At 43.1% G+C, this 20,484-nt stretch overlaps 1 protein-coding gene across 3 annotated transcripts in view; it reads left to right on the top strand.

Annotated features, from left to right (window-relative positions):
* The first annotated feature begins 17,231 nt into the window (after positions 1 to 17,231).
* PDE7A (phosphodiesterase 7A) overlaps positions 17,232 to 20,484 on the top strand; it is a 77,834-nt gene continuing 74,581 nt past the window's right edge. The window contains exon 1 of one of the 3 annotated variants that reach the window (XM_040545772.1): positions 17,232 to 17,973. In XM_040545772.1, coding sequence (XP_040401706.1) covers positions 17,836 to 17,973 — 138 coding nt within the window. In that variant the 5' untranslated portion in view covers positions 17,232 to 17,835. The remainder of the gene's footprint in view (positions 17,974 to 20,484) is intronic. The other 2 variants (XM_040545774.1, XM_040545773.1) reach the window with 2 other exon arrangements.

The following is a 20,484-nucleotide window of genomic DNA, read 5'->3' as shown; positions in this document are numbered from 1 at the left end:
TATAAGTGGTCAGATAGGCTACTCCTAACCTCCATGAAGAACCTACAGCTTCTGACTCTTTCTTCTAACAGAGACAGGGAAAGAAAATCTCTAATTTTAGTCAGAGGAATTTGGGGAGTGAAATAAATTAACTTGATGACATGCTTTAGTAAAGTCAGCAGGTGAAGGGAAGTGATCCTTCCCCTGTACTTCAGCACTGGTGAGGCCACACCTGGAGTTCTGTGTCCAGTTTTGGGCTCCCCAGTCCAAGACAGACATGGGGCTCCTAGAAAGAGTCCAGCAAAGGGCCACAAAGATTACAAAGGGACTGGTGCACCTCTCCTATCTGAAAAGATTGAGAGAGCTGGGAGCCTTCAGCCTAGAGGAGAGAAGGCTCAGTGGGGAGATCATCACTGTCTATAAATACATGAAGGGAGGGTACAAAGGGGTCGGAACCAGGCTCCTTACCAGGCTGTGCCCAGTGCCAGGACAAGAAGCAATGGGCACAAACTGGAATACAGGAGGTTCCCTCCGAACATCAAGAAGCACTTCTTTACTGTGAGGGTGACAGAGCACTGGCACAAATTGCCCAGAGAGGTTGGGGAGTGTTCCTCACTGGAGACCTTCAAAAGCCACCTGGACATGGTCCTGGGCAACCAGCTCTGGGTGGCCCTGTTTGAGAAAGGGAGTTGGACCAGGCGGCCTCTAGAGGTCCCTTCCAACCTCAACCATTCTGTGAATTCAGGTTGTATTTTATTACTTTCCATATCCTGTTTTATGTCACTGTTTGACAATTTCTAGAATGTCATAGAACCATAGAATATTCCGCGTTGGAAGGGACCCATAAGCATCATCAAGTCCAACTCCTGGCACCACACAGGTCTGCCCAAAATTTTAGACCATGTGACTAAGTGCACAGTCCAATCTCTTCTTAAATTCAGACAGGCTTGGTGCAGTGACTACTTCACTGGGGAGCCTGTTCCAGTGTTCAACCACCCTCTTGGTGAAGAACCTCTTCCTGATGTCCAGCCTAAACTTCCCCTGCCTCAGCTTAACACCATTCCCGTGGGTCCTATCACTGGTGATTATGAAGAACACGTCAGCACCTGCCTCTCCACTCCCCCTCATGAGGAAGCTGTAGACCACAATGAGGTCTCCCCTCAGCCTCCTCTTCTCCAGGCTGAACAGGCCCAGTGACCTCAGCTGCTCCTCATATGTCTTCCCCTCTAGGCCCTTCACCATCTTCATCGCCCTCCTCTGGACACTCTCCAACAGTTTAATGTCCTTTTTGTACTGTGGTGCCCAGAACTGCACACAGTACTCGAGGTGAGGCCGCACCAGCACAGAGTAGAGCGGGACAATCACTTCCCTCGACCGACTAGCAATGCCGTGCTTGATGCACCCCAGGATACAGTTGGCCCTCCTGGCTGCCAGGGCACACTGCTGGCTCATATTCAACTTGCTGTCAACCACAACCCCCAGATCCCTCTCTGCGGGGCTGCTCTCCACTGTCTCGTCGCCCAGTCTGTACGTATAGCCAGGGTTGCCCCGTCCCAGGTGCAGGACCTGGCACTTGCTTTTGTTAAACTTCATGGTTGGTGATCGCCCAGCTCTCCAATCTGTTCAGATCTCTCTGCAAGGCCTTTCCCCCCTCATCCAAGTCCACAACGCCTCCAAGTTTGGTGTCGTTGGCAAATTTGCTCATAACACCTTCTAGTCCTACATCCAAATCATTCATAAAAACATTGAAGGGGACTGGCCCTAAAATGGAGCCTTGAGGGACCCCACTAGTGACCATCTACCAGCCTGATGTAGCCCCATTTACCACAACCCTTTGAGCCCCACCCGTCAGCCAATTGCTCACCCATCGTATGATGTTTTTGTTTAGTTGTATGCTGGACATTTTGTCCAGTAGGATCCTATGGGAAACCGTGTCAAAAGTTTTGCTGAAGTCCAAAAAGATCACATCAGCTGGTTTCCCTTGATCGACTACATGGGTGATCTTATCATAAAAGGAAATCAAATTTGTTAGGCAGGACCTACCCCTCATGAACCCATGTTGGCTGGGAGTTTTTTTTATTTATTTTTTTTCCTAAATATCCCTCCATTAAGGGAATTCTAAGCACTTAAAATCTAGAAGACTACAAAGTCTAAAGACTCTACAGCCAGCAAAACAGCAGAAAAAGCTCCAGAAATATAAGAAACTGTCCCTAACCCTGAAAAAGACTACACCTTACATGCCCACTTCCCCTGTTTTCAGATACTGGCACAGGGAACTTGGATGATACACCTCCCCTAAACCCTGCTCCATCACTTTAACACCAAGGTTTTAACTCTGGTAATATTTGACATACAGGTGAAGGCATAAGGTCACATTCATAGTAAGCCCCATAATTCTGCAAAAATCATGAGAAACCTAGAATCATAAAGCAAACACACAAAATAACATCATCTTCCTATCCATAAACATGCTCTAAAAATTACTCACCTGAAGAAGAGCTACATGCAGTAAAGGCACCTACCACTATATAGCTTGCTTTACTCTGAATGGTCCTACTAGTTGTTACCTCAAAAAGACATGCTTACCTCTCTCAACTTGGGAACGCATCAGCCCATACACTCTGACCCACCTAAAGAACCCTGCAACTGGCTGAAGGGAAAACAAAACACTTACTACCAAAGAGCAGCTCAGGCAGAAAGAACTCTCTAATGGGACACCTGTGGCTTGTATACCATTAGACCCACCTGGCACCCAACCAATCAACCGGGAAAGGGGTAGGGCAAAGTCAAAAAAAAGTAGAAATCAAGCAGGATAAGCAGCAGTTGTGTTGTTTTTGTTTATCTGGCTTAGCTCAACGGTGCGCAAAGCACAGCACAGCGAGCTAGGCTGTTTCTAGAAGCAACAATTCCTGTGCTTTTGCTTCAGCTTTGAATATTAAAAGGCTAATGTGACCAAGTAAGTAACTGAAACTATTTCAACTGGAATTAGCTCAAACCTTTCTTAACACTTTCTTTACACTCATGGTGGATGAAGATATCTCTATATTAATTCTCTTAGATTTATAGCTGCTGTTGGTAACGTTAACCATATTTTCCTTTTGAATCTGAACAGTCTTGTATGGCAGTAAAAGGATGGCTTAACATTGGCTGCCCATATTTTTCTTTTGGTGGTCTTTAGGTTCATTGTTTATCATTTTTAGAGACCTTTCATGCAGATAAAGACCAGGCAAGATTATGGCTGCTCTTAATGAAATTAAGTACTATGAGAACTGGGAAAAATTACTAGGAAGATTTACTGAGAAAGTTTAATACCAGCAAGCCAATGCAAGTGGTAAAAATGTTTTAAATAAATTCACTTTCAGTGGAACTTGTGGAATAAAGGGAAAGATATAGGGATAAGAAAATGAAACTTCCCTTAATATGGAGAATGTTACTTTTCCCAGCTGTGTAAAATGGCATCAGCATAAACTTCTCACTTCCCCTTGGCCTTTTTGGTTTTTAATCAGGTTGTTTTAACTTTTACTGTCTTATACAACGTGAAACTGAGCACATGTTCTCATTTACTTTCCACCCCGATGTAAACACGCAAGTACTTCCTTTCCTCAAAACTTTCCTAATGTGATTACTTTTATCACTTATTTCTGTGCCTTGTTCTGCCTAAAAGGTGGAACACTGGCAAGGATGTTGGGATTTATATTGGTAACTGACCAGAAGTGACAAGATAAAGAACAAAGATGAGCCTGAAACAGAAGCTCTTGCTAGTAGATCACTTTTCTCAGGTGAATGGGTGACAGTCTGAAAACAAAAAAAAAAAAAGACCTAAAACAAGTAAAGCATAAAGATGCTTTACTTAAGTCAAGTATGGTAGGCTAGTAAGATGAGAGAATGTGTATCCTGAGAAAGGGTGTATACAGTGGTAATATGTGCAATTTTTTCACTCTTTTGGCAGGATGTACCTTTTATTCTATATTTGAATGTTGTGCTGTGGTGATATTAGTTTTAATAACACCCAACTGAACAACCTCATCAAAAGGCAAGTGACTAAGTGGAAAAGGATGCTTCTGACAGGATGTGCTGGGTCTCTGGCTCAGGCATGGGGACTGATTTTTGTTAACAAGGGAAGAGTACTTATGAGGCAGCTATATCCCCAAATGTTCTTATCGTTTCTTTTCAGCCAGTTCTGTTTCATATGCCCTACCTGAATTGTTCTGCGTGCTACCTGTTAGATATTCAGTCTCCTAAAAAAGAGAGAATCATTTTAAGCACCTTTCTGAGGAATGAGCCTTTTAAGGTCTTAGACAAGCCCAACAACTCTACAGCAAGAAATTACATCTTCTTACCACATTTCTTTGTTACTGAATAGCTACTGTCATTACGGCTTCAAAAGAAATAACAGAACTGATTTAAATAATATGATTGCATTACATCCATTTTTAAATATATATAGCTATATTGGAAGTAAGGTATTCCATCTGGTAAACCATCTGCAACTCCATCTATTCAAGAAGTAAGTATTCATAAGAGAACATCCATATATTTGAATTCTCTGAACATATTGTGACCTTCTGTTACTATTCACATAGAATATCTCACTTTAAATGTATTTTGGGTTTTTAATATCTTTCAACAACTGCACTATTTGAAAAAGTAGCAAATTCAAGAAAACCTCAAATGAACAGTCTGTTGTATATGCACATTACTTGTGCCTTTACCTGGTCAGTTTGACACAGAGAAGTAATCCAGAGATGAAACTTCCTGGCTCATGCAAGTAAAACCTGTTCAAAGGTTAGGTGGACTACCTAAGTGATGTGCGTATAAACACTTTTTTTTTTTCTCCTAGAAAAAAATTAAAGGCTTAAAAATGAAGTTTTAAGTAATAGTAATATAATAAAGTTTTTCAACAAGATAGTCAGTGGAGTGCTGGGAATTTTGTTTTCATCTGAAGTTTAGGAGAAAGTTCTGTCTACCTTCCCTTGTTTAAAATGGAGATAGCCATAACCAATAAAGTTATTGTGGTTTATTGCTAAAGAAGACACAAGCAACTAAGACCTGAATCATATCAATCTGTCTGATGTTAAGTCAAATTTCTTTCTGAAAATCAAAGGATAGGATGTCCCTAGTTTATATAACTTTGACAACTCAGAGATAAGTTATCTGGGACTTCAAGTAAAAGTGAAGTAAGAGAGTCTTCTAATGCCTTATTTAGAAAAAGTTTCTAGTTTTCTTTGCAAGCTGCTATAGCACATTAAGGCATTATTCTACTACTATTTATTGTAAGTTAACAATTCCACAGTTCTGGTAGCAAGGAAAATTAATACATTTTAGCTACAGCTAGGGATCAGGAAGATTAGCTTGAAGACTGTGAGTGAGTGCTTTGACCTACTTTTGAGATCGTTTTACAAGGATCAAATGCAGAAGCTGCAGTACCACATCTCAGTACCTGCTCCTTAGGAATTCGCAGCTGCTTTCAGTCCTCCCCACCACGCACCACCTTTCTCCAGCACCTGACTGCCCTCTCCACTTGTTCCTGCTTCACACAGTTCTCTTAAACAGCCACCCTTGTGACCCCTCCCATAGTTTTTGTCTACCCAAGCTCATTCCTGAAATCCCCAGCATAGTCCTCGATTCTCTCCTGGTACCTGTTTTCTAACTATTCTCTCCCAATTCCTTCACGCTGGCTCTTCATGTAAATAATTCTCAGGAGGAGGGAATGCAGCGGGGGAGATGGCAGTCAGTAGTCATCTCTTTTTGAAGCTTCATTAATCCGCACGCAGGATTTATTACCCTGTCATGGAAATGCTCACTTAACTGATGGCTGACAAAGGTAAATTCTTTTTAAAGTGCTGATGAGTAACTGTCTTAAAATGCTGCTATCTGGATCCAGAAAGGAATGTCTATTGACTGGCTGAGTTAAAAATCAAGAATTAAAGCGATATGCAGTCCCAGGACTAGCGGAATTATGGACTAATGGATGAGAAGATCAAGTCTCAGATTCTTTTTTCCCCTTTTCACTTTTTTGGTGAAAGTAAAGGTTTCCTAAAATTAATTTAATTAGCATAAATATTTCACCAATAAAGTAAATAAGCAAAAACATAAATATGAATGCTGTTCTCAGCATAGTAAGTGTAGAAAAAGAGCAACTGGAAATATTTCCTAGTAACTCAGCAGACTAACATTTCAGGAAATTAGTAGTTTAATTGTTAACCATCTATCACAACTGTTCTTAGGGATTTTTTCCCTCTTATTATGACAACATTTTTCATCTGGAAAATACTCAGAGCTGAAGCTTAGAGTATGAAGCTGTATGCTTAGAGTTGGCTTAACTGGCTACCAACAAAGAAGTGGTCCAAACTTGCACTGGATATTTTTTCATATTTTTTTTCTCTTAGTATTCAGTTAAATCAGCTTGCTAATCTGACTCATTGCATGGCTGGCATTGTTGCTAGAGGTGATGCAATGGAAGTGGTGACCTCACACCTTTTCAGCAACAGTGTGTCTCCAGGTTACCACAAAAACGCCCCGTAAAAATTATACACAGGCCCGAATGCCACACAAGTGTGAAGCATGAGTAAGTGCTGTTTAATTAAATCGCAGGAGTTGTGAGAATGGATACTCCTCCCAGCTAGCCTGCGGCTACACTATAGGCCAACACTTTCAGGGCTTCTGCTGGCAAATTTACAGTGCCATGGGAGTGTGACACCAAGTGCTGCTCCAGCTGCAATGCTCTCTGCCCCTTCAATTTGCCAAGACCGATCTTGGGCACCAGCGGGTTGACTCCTAGGCCAGGCCTCATTTGCCCATGCGGCCCTAACGCCTCGTGGCTCAGGCGCTGCGTCTTTCTCCGCAGCCGGCACGAAAGCACACAGGCAACCTAAAATCCTCACGGAGTGCTCTGCTAATTTGACAAAAACGTAATCGCGTGCCCACACCCGATCCAGATCAAATTTGTACTGCTGGGTGATGTGGCATGGCACCGCTCCAGCGGTAATGATGGTGGAACCACAGCGCCCGTCTGGGGCTGCTCTGGCAGGAGAATTACCCGCGCGGGAGGCGGCTGCGGCCTATCGCCGTGCATACAGCTCGTGGAGGATCTCCAGGACCTGCCCTGATCCGCACGGCAGCGGCGTACCCGAGCACGCTGCCAAACCACCTTTCTTTCTGCCCTCAGAGGAGCTGCTGGGTTAGGCTCTGACTGAGAGAGTTAGGCAGGGAAAAAAAAAAAAAAAAAAAAGAAAAGGAAATTATACGTCTGAGGTTTTTCTTTCAGGCAAGTCTCTTATGAAAATAAAGGAGTGTACAAGTGTCTTTGTTTTCCTGCCAACTTTTATAAGAACTAATTAAGACCAAGGAGAGCTTCATTTTCCTATTTATTTCATACCGAGAAAAGCTAATGAATTTCGCCTATTGATTATTTTGCAGCTGCCTGTTTTAATTGGATTATGATTGAGAAACAAAACGCAAGGGTAGCAGGGCTGAGTGGCCAGCGCTGCGGGGCATCTGTTGGAGTGTGGCCATGCTGTACCAGCAGCCCGTGGCTGATGAGGCCGCGCCGTCTCTCCGTGCAGCACGAAGCCAGCTCCAGAGCCACGGCCTCTGCTCCATAGATGCTTTTTTCTGAGTCTGATGATTTACCCGTAATAAGGTCGGCACTGTCACACGGGTACGGAGTGTTGGCATTTCTTCCCTTGCTTAAGAACGTTCCGCTCTGTTCAACTTTGCAACTTGCCTGTTGATGGCAAGAGAAAATTCAGGCTGCGGGACTCATTGGTAATAACTATCAATAAATGAAGAACTATGCTTTACCAGAAAACAAACTTTGGTGGTAAATATTCACAGCCCTTAGCATAACTCATATTTCTTAGTTCAGGCAAAGGAGTTTATTATATCAAAAAGTCCCATGGACTTCATGGAAGAATCATACAGAATTCAGTAAAGACCTTTATGGCTGATATGACACCTACAAAATAACTTTGATTCAGGAGGTGATTTTTTTTTTTTTCATTTACCTTTGATTCAGAAGAACCCTTTTGGCATATTTTGGTGAGATCCCGGCCCTGTGTAAATCAGTGGCACAGCTCCCAGCTGAGATAGACAGAAAATAAGTGCCCAACCATTTGCAGCTCTTATTTATATATTTTTTCTATAAATTACTATACGTGACTGGGGAGCCTAATGGGTTTTACTCACAAATTCTACATTTTTTTTTTTTTTTTTCAAAAGTGGGGGAGGATGATTCACTCTAAGGGAGGCGAGGTTCTTTATTTTCTTTCTTTCGTTAGAAAAAAATAAAACAGCTCTGCAAACTTCTACATGTTATTTCAAACCATTATTTCAAAAGACTTCACAAGTAGTAGGAATTCCCAAAGGTGATGTGTAGCACTTGAGCAGGTAAGCTACTTTGGAAGGCGTCTTTGGGAACTAGCGCAGTCCTGCTGCCCTTTGCATAGCACCCGTCCCTAGTCAAGGTGAGCCCTGTACACGAAGCTTCGTAAAAACCTCTCAGATGAAAGTGAGATGATCTCTGTGCTGTGAATAACAGCTCTCTCTCCAACTTTGCACTGTTACATGCTTACTCCATTCTAAACTAGCAAGCCTTCCTGGGTAGCTAAGCAGAAGCCTTCTCTTTACAGCAAGTTGACGTTAGCCACCAGCACCCTCTGGCTCCCAGTGTGTGCACAGTCTCTGGCATAGAACTGGGAAATGCTTTGCTGCAGGATGCATGTTGTATCTGAGCCGGACAGAATCCATGTTATGTATTATGTATTATAAGACTCTTGCTAATAGTCTTAATGTTCAGTATATGCTGTTAATGTTTGCTCATATCGCAACCTCCTCTGCTGGTGCAAGGCACCCGACTTTGTCATCTTGCATCACAAAATGTGGATGTCACAATTCCAAATACACAACGTGCAAATAACAGATTTCATCAATTCTTCCTTTTCCTATTAGCAGAGTGTTTAAAAGTAACATGCAATTTTAATTAATTTACTGTTACAATTGTATATAGAGCAATGTTTATTCCCATAAATAAGTTTGCACAACAAACGTTTTTTCTTTTTTTCCAGCTTGTTTTTAGAATGATCTACTTCATCAAATATTTCTGCAGATGGACATTCATGCGTATAGACATGATGAAGTGACAAGAAAATAAAAATATATCTGAAAATTGAATGACAAAGCAAGTGTTTGCATTCATACAGCTGTTGTGTTCAGGAGCATGACTCCAGGCTGTGCATTTTTTCCCATATCTTGCAATAAAGCTTTCACTTGTAATGCAAATTATATTGACTTGCAATGTATTAGTGTTACTTATGACTTCTAACAAATGAAAGACAATTCTCCCATTATCTGGGAATTGATTATCTTGGCTACAGACCCAATGACATACAGTTTGCCCACAGATCATCCTGTTCAAGGTCAGCAGCAATAGAACAAATATTTCACCAAATTAAGCTATTTGGACCTTTTGGTTCTTGAATCTTTGTGCTTTGCAATAAAGTATCAGGATCGTTCTTTAGGGTTATTATGCTATTTTTGTCCTTTTAGAAAAATTACAGGTATTTTAGGATGTGTTTTTTTTCCTACTGATTTCTACTATTTTTTAATTTTTTATTTTTTTTGTAATCATCAATTCACCATATAAGTAAAACCTTAGGTTTTACTCATACACCTGAGCAGATGTCATGGCTTCCCCCATTTTAGTTATTCTATAAAACATGCTGGTTTGCCACATTTTGGACAATTTGAGTATTAGTATAATTACTCTGTTTATACATTTTAGGCTGAAAATGCTTAATAAAGAATTATATTAAATATTCAGAGTCTGAGGTGAGATTAAATACTATAAAAGTTGCTTATTTGGTTAGGCCTATACTTGAAAAGAGTAGTCTACAGACTTCTAGTCATGTAATTTAACCTAGAAAAATGCTGACGTGGTATTGATTTATGTAGATTCAAATGATGTTCTGACACATGACTAGAGGGTGTTCTCCAGAACTCCAACTCAGCAAAGCATGTAAGAACATGCATAACATCAAGTATACACTTTGTACCACTAGTACTTTACTCCAGTTAACCCATATTTTCACTGCAAATTCTGCTAGGCCTGTCTTGTATCATACATGTCATATATGCACTCCAAAGAGTATCTCTAACTATGTGAGATTTTAAAGCTAGGTTTTCTAAAATGAACTACTTTTTGAATTATACAGCAGCCCAGAAATCCCTTACAGAATCCTGACTTACACCATTTATGTGGGTTTTTATGGCACAGGCGATTTGGTGGAACTGTGGGCTGACTCCCGAAGGTGCACTCTGTCCCTAGTTTTATTTTACCAGCTGTGCTCTTGTCTGGTCCCACTTTTTGTTTATTTACTTATTTATTTTTGGGATTGTCCACTTTCTACCAGTGTAACACCCAAACACTTTGGGCTCGCTGCAGAGATGAGTATCAATAGCAGGAGCAAGCAGCCGGGAGGAGTGGGATGGGGCGGCGCGGCCCCTCTCCACAGCAGCATCTACCTCAGCATCGATGTATTTTAAAACCACGTTTCCACTGCACTCCACACTATTGCAAGGCCCAGCCTCTGTGGCTTAGCACTTTGACCCCCTCACCCAGCTTTTAAACAAGGCACACTAATTAAATGCAAAGCTGCTTTCAAGAAATTGATTGAAAAATGTTCGCCTAGAACTCAGGGTATCTTTGTCTGAACATAAAAGTCAGTTTATCAAGAGTTAATCCTTTTAGTATGCACTTGTCTTACAAGAACAAATTTCTTTCATTTGGTCAAGACAAAGGAATTCAGGAATTTCTGTAAACTAACCCTCCCCTCTCTTTGTTGCACTTTTGTTGACATATTGGCAACATTCCTTCCAGTTTTAATTGGATTAAGCACATCGGTATTCAGTGAGTTGTAAATCAGACAGGATTCCAGATACGTTTTTGCTATTGTTAAGCACAAAAGGTCTAGCAAAGAATAAAACTAAGTAAAACCAGAGGTAGTCTCTTGAAATTAATGAAATCTGCTCGCGGCATTTGTTCAGGTGGTTAATGGGGGGACGGGCAGAATGACACATGTTTTTCCAGACTTTCAGGGAGAAGTCATGCTAATGCTAACCCTGACGCATCCTTTCCTTCACAGGGAAATAAATGTCAGGATGCTACATGGTGGAAAAACATGAGTTACTGAAAATATTTAATCCTCTCATTTCTATTCATCTGAATAGGTTTACCTTCTGTTTTTATGGGTTTTGATAGAAAATGGTACCGCCAATGAGCTAAAAAGGAAGCATAAAATGATTAAATGCCTGATTTTTGATGTAAGCTCGTAGGTAATGGAGAAACTGAAGTAGTACATTTGAGCATCTTTGAAGACAGAAAAAAATAATTGAAATATAAAGCAGACTAATCAGAATACTAATTAATATACATTTTTAATACTAACTGATCCGCTGAATGTACTTGTTATTTCTAATCATATTCATTTTTACTTAATTCTTTTCATGAGGGACTAACCGCATAAAATGGCACTTAAAAATAAAAGTGAATAGTAAAAAAGTCAAAGTGCAAGAGGAAGGTGAGTGTAAGAGAAAGACTACTAGGTTCCTGGATGTAGTCACCTGACTTACCAGATGTGCAAGTGCCGCAAATTATGTTAACTCCCATTTCTGATTTACTTCACACACCGGGGGGAGAACATTGTTTATTTGTCCTTTTTCAGAAATTATCAAATAATTTTAGCACCTATAAGAAAGCTATTCTAACTATTCTAAATTCTCATACAAATAAGCTTCTGCAACAAGGGAGTGTGCTCGTCTTTAATATAATCAGAAATAAAATGAGTTAAACTCTTCTTTGAAAAAATTTGGTGTTACTAAGCAATGTCTCACTTTTGAGCTTTAAATGACAACAAACTGCTTGCCTTTAGTTTTTGACAATGCAGCATAGTGAGATTAATAAGACTGGTGCTTCACTAAGGTTGGTATGTAGGAACTTTAGCTTGTTATTTCACTTCTAGCAGTATTTGATATTACCAGTTTTAATATTACAAGGAATCTTTACCAACTGCCAATAGGCTAATGAAGAATCAGATGGAACACCAGGAATCTTTTGAACCTAAATGCAACTTCCAAATCCAAAATTAACTAGCAGTCCCTAATTATGGGGGACTGTCCCCTAACTATGGGACTGCTTAACTTTTTTTTTTTTTTTTTACAAGTCAAAATGGCTTTAAAAAATCCTTTGCTGAGACTGCTGAAAACACTAATTCCACCTTCATGTATAGAAATCGAGAAAGGACATGCACTTTTAATGAAGTCTTGGAACCATATAAAACAAAAACAAACAAACAAAGGGTTACAAAACAAAATCCAAATAAACCACTACATTTTCTGCAGAAAAATGGGCAATTGATGCAATAATAATTATCACGGAAGCTAACAGATACTGTATGTTGACGAGGGTCTTCAGAAATGCCTCAGTTGTTTCACTTGTCAAATGTGCAATGCATTCATTCTGTCCATTGATAGAGGTCCAAAACCCCTTCCATTACCAACACCAAAAGCGATGAATTTTCAGCTTGTAATCACACTGGTAAACTTGCGAGCTGCACCTCTGGAACTGCACCTGGGCTTCTCATATCCTCCCACTCTGATATTAAAAATGTACTTCACATCAGCTGTTACGCATGTACAAATGACACAAAGAGAAGCTTTCTCCACAGGCTTCTGTTGACACCAACGCTCATAGTCATTTTGACACTATTGTAATATGAGGATTTTTGTCCAGACAGCCATAATTACTGAGAAAACCATAACTTCGGTGGCTGAGACCATTTAAGCTGCATGCACTCTAGCAAGTTTTCTAGAAATGCATTTAAGAAGTAGTAACTGTAGAAAAGAATCACTCACACTGTTATTGCCAATAATATCGGCACTGGAGTTACAAAAATATGTCTTTGAAACTACATTAAATTTTTGACAGTCTGCAGCTGTGTTCATAACTGGCTTTTCTTACCCTGTTTCAGCAGTCAATCCCTGTTTCTGAAGGCTATAACTTGTCATTAAAACTCTACTCTTAAACTAACCATAGGGTGTGATTCTCGGGGCTGTGAGCAAAGGAAAAATGGAAGTCCTCTGGGATCAGTCTTTTTCAATTTCTGCTGCAGCTTGCTGGTGTTAGCGCAGAAGTGGTATGTGGCCAGTAGGCAAGTTCAGTTCAGTGAAATTGAGGTTGTTAAAAATGTTGAAAAGATTCTAAATACTTCTCAATATAATATTCAAAATACTGGAAGCAGGGGCAAAAGCAAACAAACGGACTTGCCAAGGCAAGTCAAAAGGACTTTGCCTCTCCAGCAGAGGGACAAAACCCGCAGCTAATGGTAGCATGGCACACCTGACAGAGCGTATCTTCACCGAGACTGCCCTTCCACACTGCCTACCTGCTGTCACGAACAAAGCCGTGTACCCCAGTTCATCTGATTAACTCTGTGGAAGCAAACCAAAGTGTCTCAATTAGGAGAAAGGCAGCGCTGTGTTCCTTCCTTCCAGGGAAAGGAAAGGCTCCTGCGAACACAACCTGAATGGCCTGCTGTCTTTCTCTTAATTATTGACTCCGAAAGTAGCCTTAGGCAATTACTCTCTGGGTTAAGCGTCTAAAGTTACGAAAGATAAACCTTGCCCATACCATACACAAAGCTGCTATAATGTGGGTGCAAAAGTGATTGGAAAACATCCTCAGAGTCGTTAGCAGTGGTTGACAGATTAGATTAAACAGCATTCCTCAGGAGGTCTCTTCCAGATATCGGATTTAATCATTCACAGGAATTTCACTGTTGACCTGACTGTCTTTGAGAGTATGTTCACTAAATTTGCAGGTGAGAGAGATCTAGGAAGGACAAGACTAGCATTCAAAATGGTCTTGACCAGCCCCCAGAACAGTTTGTCCAGTAAAGGCCAGTGCAAATTACCACAGCCAGGAAGGACTGCCAGACTAACAGGACAGCTGTCGGCTCTGCAGAAGATCTGGGGGCTGCAGTGGACAGCAAACTGAACAGGAGCCAAGGACGTAGCATCACCACAACATTCAAACGTGCCTGATGCAGACTCAGGGCAAAGCAGGAGAAAGATGACAGGAGATGAAGAAAGGGACGCACCAAGCAGGGAAAGGGGTTTCCTCCAGCGGGGCTGCCACAAGTTTGGAAGTCCTATGGAAATGTATAGCATTCATTCAGACAATAACTGGCTAGAAACAAAGGACGTATCTGAGCATGTGCTGGAGAAACGGCACAAGCCAAAACCAAAGTGTAACAACGCAACCACTGAGAACACAACTTGAAAAGATGTTTCTTCCTGTCTACAGAAATAAACCATGTAACTTCCTCAGGTAAGAAGAAAAGAGACAAACTTCTGCATGTCTTGATCATCTATCTGTACAAGTAAGTATTTTTTGTGCTCCTCAGGTGTTTTCAAAGTACAACCATGCTATGCCTTTGAGGATCCCTATTTTCTGTTTCGTACAAGAACACGACTGAAGCCTCCTGTTCTGTGCAGACTGTTCAGTTCTGCCAGCGTGAGCTGGCAGTGCCCCGAAGCGATGCTCTGTGCAGCACGGCTGGTCCAGCAGGATGTCTTGCTGAAGTACCTGTGTGATCCGAGCCTCTTCTCCTAGGAACTGTGAAACTGAACTAATTACGTTTTTGTGATCTTCCATTTCCCTGGCTTTGTAAGAGTGCCCTGCTTTGTGACAAAACTGTCCGTCAGTAATGCTTCTTCCTGGCTAGACAGCACCCCTGAGTATGCCTCATGTACAAGACATTAACTGCAAAAGTGAAAGGAATCATTGAAACTTTATGAACACTCCCTAAATTTGAATACATTCAGATATGTACTCTGTACTGAAGGCTGTATCTGCCGTGATAAAGAAGCCACACCACACGGGGCTTACGCAGATAAACTATGGCACCTGATAACATCATATGATGCTTCTAAGAAGTGCAGCACTGTGGTGCTCCAAGAACTCTGTGGTTCACAAGGAAAGCAATTTAATTCAAACAAAAACATTTTGTTGTTGGTATACCTGTATAAGGAAGAAAATAAATAAAAACCTCTTTGCTGTGCTCTTAACTTGCAAGACAAGGCAGTAAGCAGAATAGGCAAGATATAAAGCACAGTTTGTGCATTCTTTTTAGGCTGAAAATGTGTAACTTATGCCATAAATCAAAGACTGTCTATCGTCCAGGGGCAGGATTCTTCTCAGTAAACTCGTACAGGAAACCACAGCGCAAGTAATATTAGTAACTTTTGTATTTATGAAAAATAGTAATTTGTGTCCTGAAAACAAAACACTTATGGAATCATTCACTGTCTGGAAAATGTACGCTTACTTCATAAGAATGCATTTCAGATTCCTTAAAGGTGTTTATATAATGTTAATTAGAGATCAAAGATAATTGGATTGTTAGTGAGGGAGAAGAAAAGAAAATGCTGATTATGTTATTTAAGGATATACTGGCTCAGACTCAGCGCAAATACAACCTTAAAGAACCAGTTTCAACTAGTCTGATGGAAAGAATATACAGTTGATAGGAAGCATTCAAAAAATACATTATCAACAATCCTCATTTATAGCTTGACCTTATAAGATCGAAGTATACGCTCTGTATATTCTGTGAAAGTAGGAATATGCTTTTATTCTTCTACACAACATATTGCTGATAAATGAATTTTAGATGGGCTAGAGTAAAAACTCAACTTACCGAAGTATAGAAAGCAAAATTGTTATCAGTGTAGGAGAACCAGAAGGAATTTTGAAAAATGAATTGGGGGTGGGGGTAGGAGAATCTTGACTCCAGTGAAATTTGTGGAGATCTGCTACGGATTCAAATGCAGCCATGATTTAATGCAAGTAGGCCAAATATGAGTAAAATGTCTAAGAATGCGGAAGAAAACTTGACATACCTGAATTAAATAATAATAATAAAAAAAGCTGAGTACATTATTTTACTGGGAATTACAGGCTTATTATAAATTGTGAACTACTGCATACATTATAATGTTATATGCTGAAAATGCTTGCTATATTTTTATTTGAAGAAACGGGATAAAAACAGTTGGAAAAAGCTTTTAAGATGAGGCAGTTGGCCCACTGTTGTCTCCCATGCGCCCGCATGTCCATGTATATCCATGATACAACATGGTATTGCAGTTCTGCAGAAGAAGGAGGTGCATTTGTTAACTTGGTAGCTCGCAGTGAAATAGCCACCAGCCCACACCTATAAAACTTCTTGCTCCTCCAACTAGTTCAAACAGACAAAAACCCTCTAAACAAAGCGACTATTCTTCCTAACCGGGCTCCTCCAGAGCCATGTCATTGCCTATAAATAACCATTATCATGTGAAACCTAAACCTTTCTGCCAGTAAGCAAGCACTTAGAAGAGCGATGTATTATGCAAAATTAAGTCATATGAATCATTTTGCAAAATTTGATTTTTAAGTGGGTACGTGCGCTTCAAAGAACAGCAGCGTTCCCTTGCCTATCATGCTATATATAGTGTTTTTTTTTTTTTTTTTTTTTTTATGATGGAGAAATAAAGAGATGAAAGGATGAAAAAAAAAAAGCAGCTGCAGGGAGAAACAAAGGGAGAATTATTCCTAAAAAAACCAACGAAGTATAGTTCTGTCCTATTGAGTGTGGTGTGCGTAGCTATGGACTGGATGACCTCATGAATTATTCCACTTCTTCCTCAAAAGCGTGACTGCTGGAACGGTGAGATTTGCCACAAAATTTGGCATTTTCTGTTAAAAACTATGTGATTTTACTTCTGCATGTTGTAGGGGAAAGAATAATCCTGTACCCCCCGGTAAGGGGGTACCACCTAAAGGATGTAGGGATCGGACTGCAGGCACGGACACCTCCATGTCCAGCTTTTTATGAGGATTTAATGTTTACAGGGATTTAATGCTTTTTTATTTTACACAGAGCTGCCTCCAGGCGCTCGGACTGGGGCAGGGGCTGCGGGCGGCCTCCCATACCCGGCTCCCCTCACACCGGGTCCCCTCCCCCGGGGCCTCGCCGCGCGCGGCACGTGCCGGGGCGGGGCCCTCCTCCCCCCTCCCTCCCCGTTGCCCCGCCGAAGGCGCGAAAAGGCGACGCGCATGCGCGCGGGGCCCGCCGGCGGCGCCGAGCCCTCCCGCTGTCTCCGTGTGGTGCGGAGGGAGGGGGGAGGGGGGGGGTACGTGATGACGCGCTGCGTGTCGCCAGGCGCGCGACCCACGCACGGCCCGCCGGGCTCGTGCCTCCTCCCGGGGCTGCGCCGAGCGGCGGCGGCGGCGGCGGCGGCGGGCGGGGCGAGGGCTCCCCCCCCCCTTCATCCTCCTCCTCCTCCTCCCCCTCGGGCCCCTCTCGGCGGGCCCGGCCCCTTCCCCCGGCGGAGCGGCGCCTCCCCTCCCGTCCCGTCCCCTCCCCTCCCGTCCCCTCCCCTCCTCCTGGTGCCGGACAATAGGGCCCCGGCCCCGCTCCCATGCGCGGCGGCGGGCGGCGGGGCTGACAGCGGCTCCCAGGCCCAGGGAGCGGCCGCGGGCTCCGCGCTCCCGGCCGGGCCTCGCCGCCTCGGGCGCTGCCAGCGCCGCTCCCCCCCCCCCCCCCCCACTTCCCCTCTCCCTTCTCCCCCCTCCGCTGCCCGGGGCCCGGCGCCGCGGGGAGGTGCGGGGGCGCTGAGGAGGCGCCGGGCCCCCCGCGGGCCCTGTGCCGGGGGCTGACCCGTCCCCGCGGCGAGCCCCGGCGGGGCAGGTGCGGCGGCGGGGGGGGGTGGCCGGGCCGCTGCCCCGCGGCGGGTCGGCGCCCGGAGGCTTCTTCGATGGAAGTATGCTGCCAGCTGCCCGTGCTGCCCCTCGACAGGCCGGTGCCGCAGCACGTCCTCAGCCGCAGGGGGGCCATCAGCTTCAGCTCCAGCTCCGCGCTCTTCGGCTGCCCCAACCCCCGGCAGCTCTCGCAGGTAGGAACCCTCGGGGGGGGGGGGGGGGTTAAGGGGGTCCCCAGCGGGCCGCTCTCGGGGAAATGCGGCACCGCTGGCTGGCTGCTGCTAGGGGTGGCTCTGCGAGGCTGTAGGGCGAGCGGGGAGCTCCTCCGGGGTGGCTTCCAGTGGTGCTGGGCTGTGGGGTTCCTCCGTCGTTTCGGAGCCCGTGCCGCTTTCCAGCTTTTCGTCTCCGGGTGCCTTTCAAAGGGCTGAGCTGCCTGTGGCCTTGCCCAAAGCTGCAGTGGTTTAACCGAAATAATGAACGGGCACTGCGGTGTTTTATCTGGGATGCAAATCTGTGCCGCCCTCCAACTCCTAGGACTTGGCAATCTGTCTAGGAAGAGACAAAGATCCTCGGCTTCTTCATTTCCATGGTATTGTTCCCTGCCCGCATTACATCAGTCGCAAGATGAACTCTATGGTACTTTGTTGCATCTGATCTCGTTGGAAATGTTACAGGAATGGTCATTACGGCTGTCAGAACAAAAGGGAGGTTTTTCCTGAGAACACTGTCCTGAATTTCTCAATCTGTGCTTGTATGGTTTCCTAGCAAATGCCAATAAAATTATATTCTGGTGGAAGTCTCTGGAGAAAATTTGGGATTGCAGAGGAAAGCATGTGCTTTGGTGGCAAGTCAGATGCTTTTGGCTTCCAAGGATTTCCTGAAAGGTTTGTTTCAGGACTCTGGCTTGCATTGTCCTTACGGAAGATGCCATCTTTGCGCTTTACGCGTGTGATGGCCAGTTCTTTTTGTTCACCTTTTTGGCTGTCTTATTGAGTTGTCCTGCTCTTTCGTGCCTTGCTCTGCTTCATACATGCATAAATAGAACATAAAGAGCACCCAGCCTCTTGGCTTTGTCCCTCCTCAGGCAGCGGTGAAGCTCTGTGTGGGTATGAGCATTAGGTGTGTGTATCTTTGGGAGGGAAGAACCATTAAAATACTGCTTAATGACCAGGAATTTGAATGCATAGTGAGGTGTTATTAGTAAGGTAACGAAAACGAACATACATTGGTGACTGTCCTAACCCCAAGTGTGAATGTAATACTTGATGAAAACTTTGTTTTTATGACAAATTAATTTTCCACGTAGCAAATGGGTTAGGATGTTTTCCATTTGTACCATTTGATTCGAGTTTTACGTGGTGATGATGAATTTTCCGTATGTACAAGTCTTCCTGAAAAACAGTCCAATTTAGCACGTTATCCTGTGCAAATGAGGGAAAAGTCTCTCTTGTTTGAAGAAGAGTTGATGGTGCCCTGGAAAAAGGAACAGACAAAGCAGTCAAGGTGATACATTGTCTGTATTCCTCTTCTGTGTGGTCTCCAGCACAGGTGATGCGTGAAGTAGACACAAGTTTATAAAATGAAATATGGTACTGGCATTTCGGTACTTTTTTTCCCAACCTTGAAGCTTCTCCATCTATCCTTTTAGCTTGACCAAAATGCTGCAGGTACTTCAGAGCGAGTCACAGGGAGAGGTGATTGAATAACGTGTAAAAGACTGGAAACTACAGCTATGCTTAGGACCTATGGGACCAAGTAGCATTTCGTCTGAGTAAGCCAGAGGAATATGTTTATGCCTAAGTAAGAGAACTAGGATATTGAAGTGAGGGAGTCCTTGCAAGTACCGGCCAGCTGATTAGAGTACAGCTATATTTTGTTGTCTTTAGATTACCTTCCCCCCCGCCCCCCCCTTAGGAACCTCTTAGGGCTAATAGGATATGAACGTCTTCCAAATCTACGGTTATTGTAGGCTGGTGTAAATGATGGGCTAAGAAGCATCACCGGTGAGGTTAACGATTGTGTAACTTCTGAACTTCACTTCACCTTTGAAGTGTCCTGGAAGACTCCTGGTATTCCACTCCACTTCTTTTCGAAGAGGTCTGGATCCTTACCGGTCTGTCACTTTCAGCTTTCAGTTTGGGCTAGGTTGGAGCAATAGGAGTAGAGCTGGAGATGTGTACTAGCATACTCAAGAAGCCAGTGTGTACAACCAGCATTTCACGTTTAATGCACATTTGGTGGGTTTTCTTTAAAAATGCGAGGTCTTGAAAATGAATTCCCACTTAAAAAGTGGAATTATTTACACATAAGACATTTTAGGCTTAGCCTTTCAGCAAGGAGGTATGGGAAACAATGGTAAGAACACGCATGTAGCATTTAATTCTGACAATGCTAAGCCTGCAAGTAGTTCTGTCTTTTAATTAAGCGTGATTTCGGTTTAATATTTTGTTAAAATTTCACTCAGTGGGTTCAAAATGGGCCGTGCATTGCTTTGTTGCAGCATGAATAAAGCGCTGCTGGAAATGACCTCAAGAGTTGTGGTCTACTCCTGTCAGCCCCAGGAAGGATGAATTGTGCTGGCGATATTATTAGCAGATGTTTGTCTAATCTGTTTGCCTAATCTGTTTTTTAAGATAGAGTCTTATGAGATGCGGTGAGCTGACATAACTCGTTATTGCTGAAGGTTAAAGTCCTGACGTTGGGCG

The sequence above is a fragment of the Cygnus olor genome, chromosome 2 (genome assembly GCF_009769625.2).
Source record: "Cygnus olor isolate bCygOlo1 chromosome 2, bCygOlo1.pri.v2, whole genome shotgun sequence".
NCBI lineage: Eukaryota > Metazoa > Chordata > Aves > Anseriformes > Anatidae > Cygnus > Cygnus olor.
The sequence above is the reverse complement of the archived record's forward strand: the minus strand, read 5'-3'. Positions and strand labels throughout refer to the sequence as shown.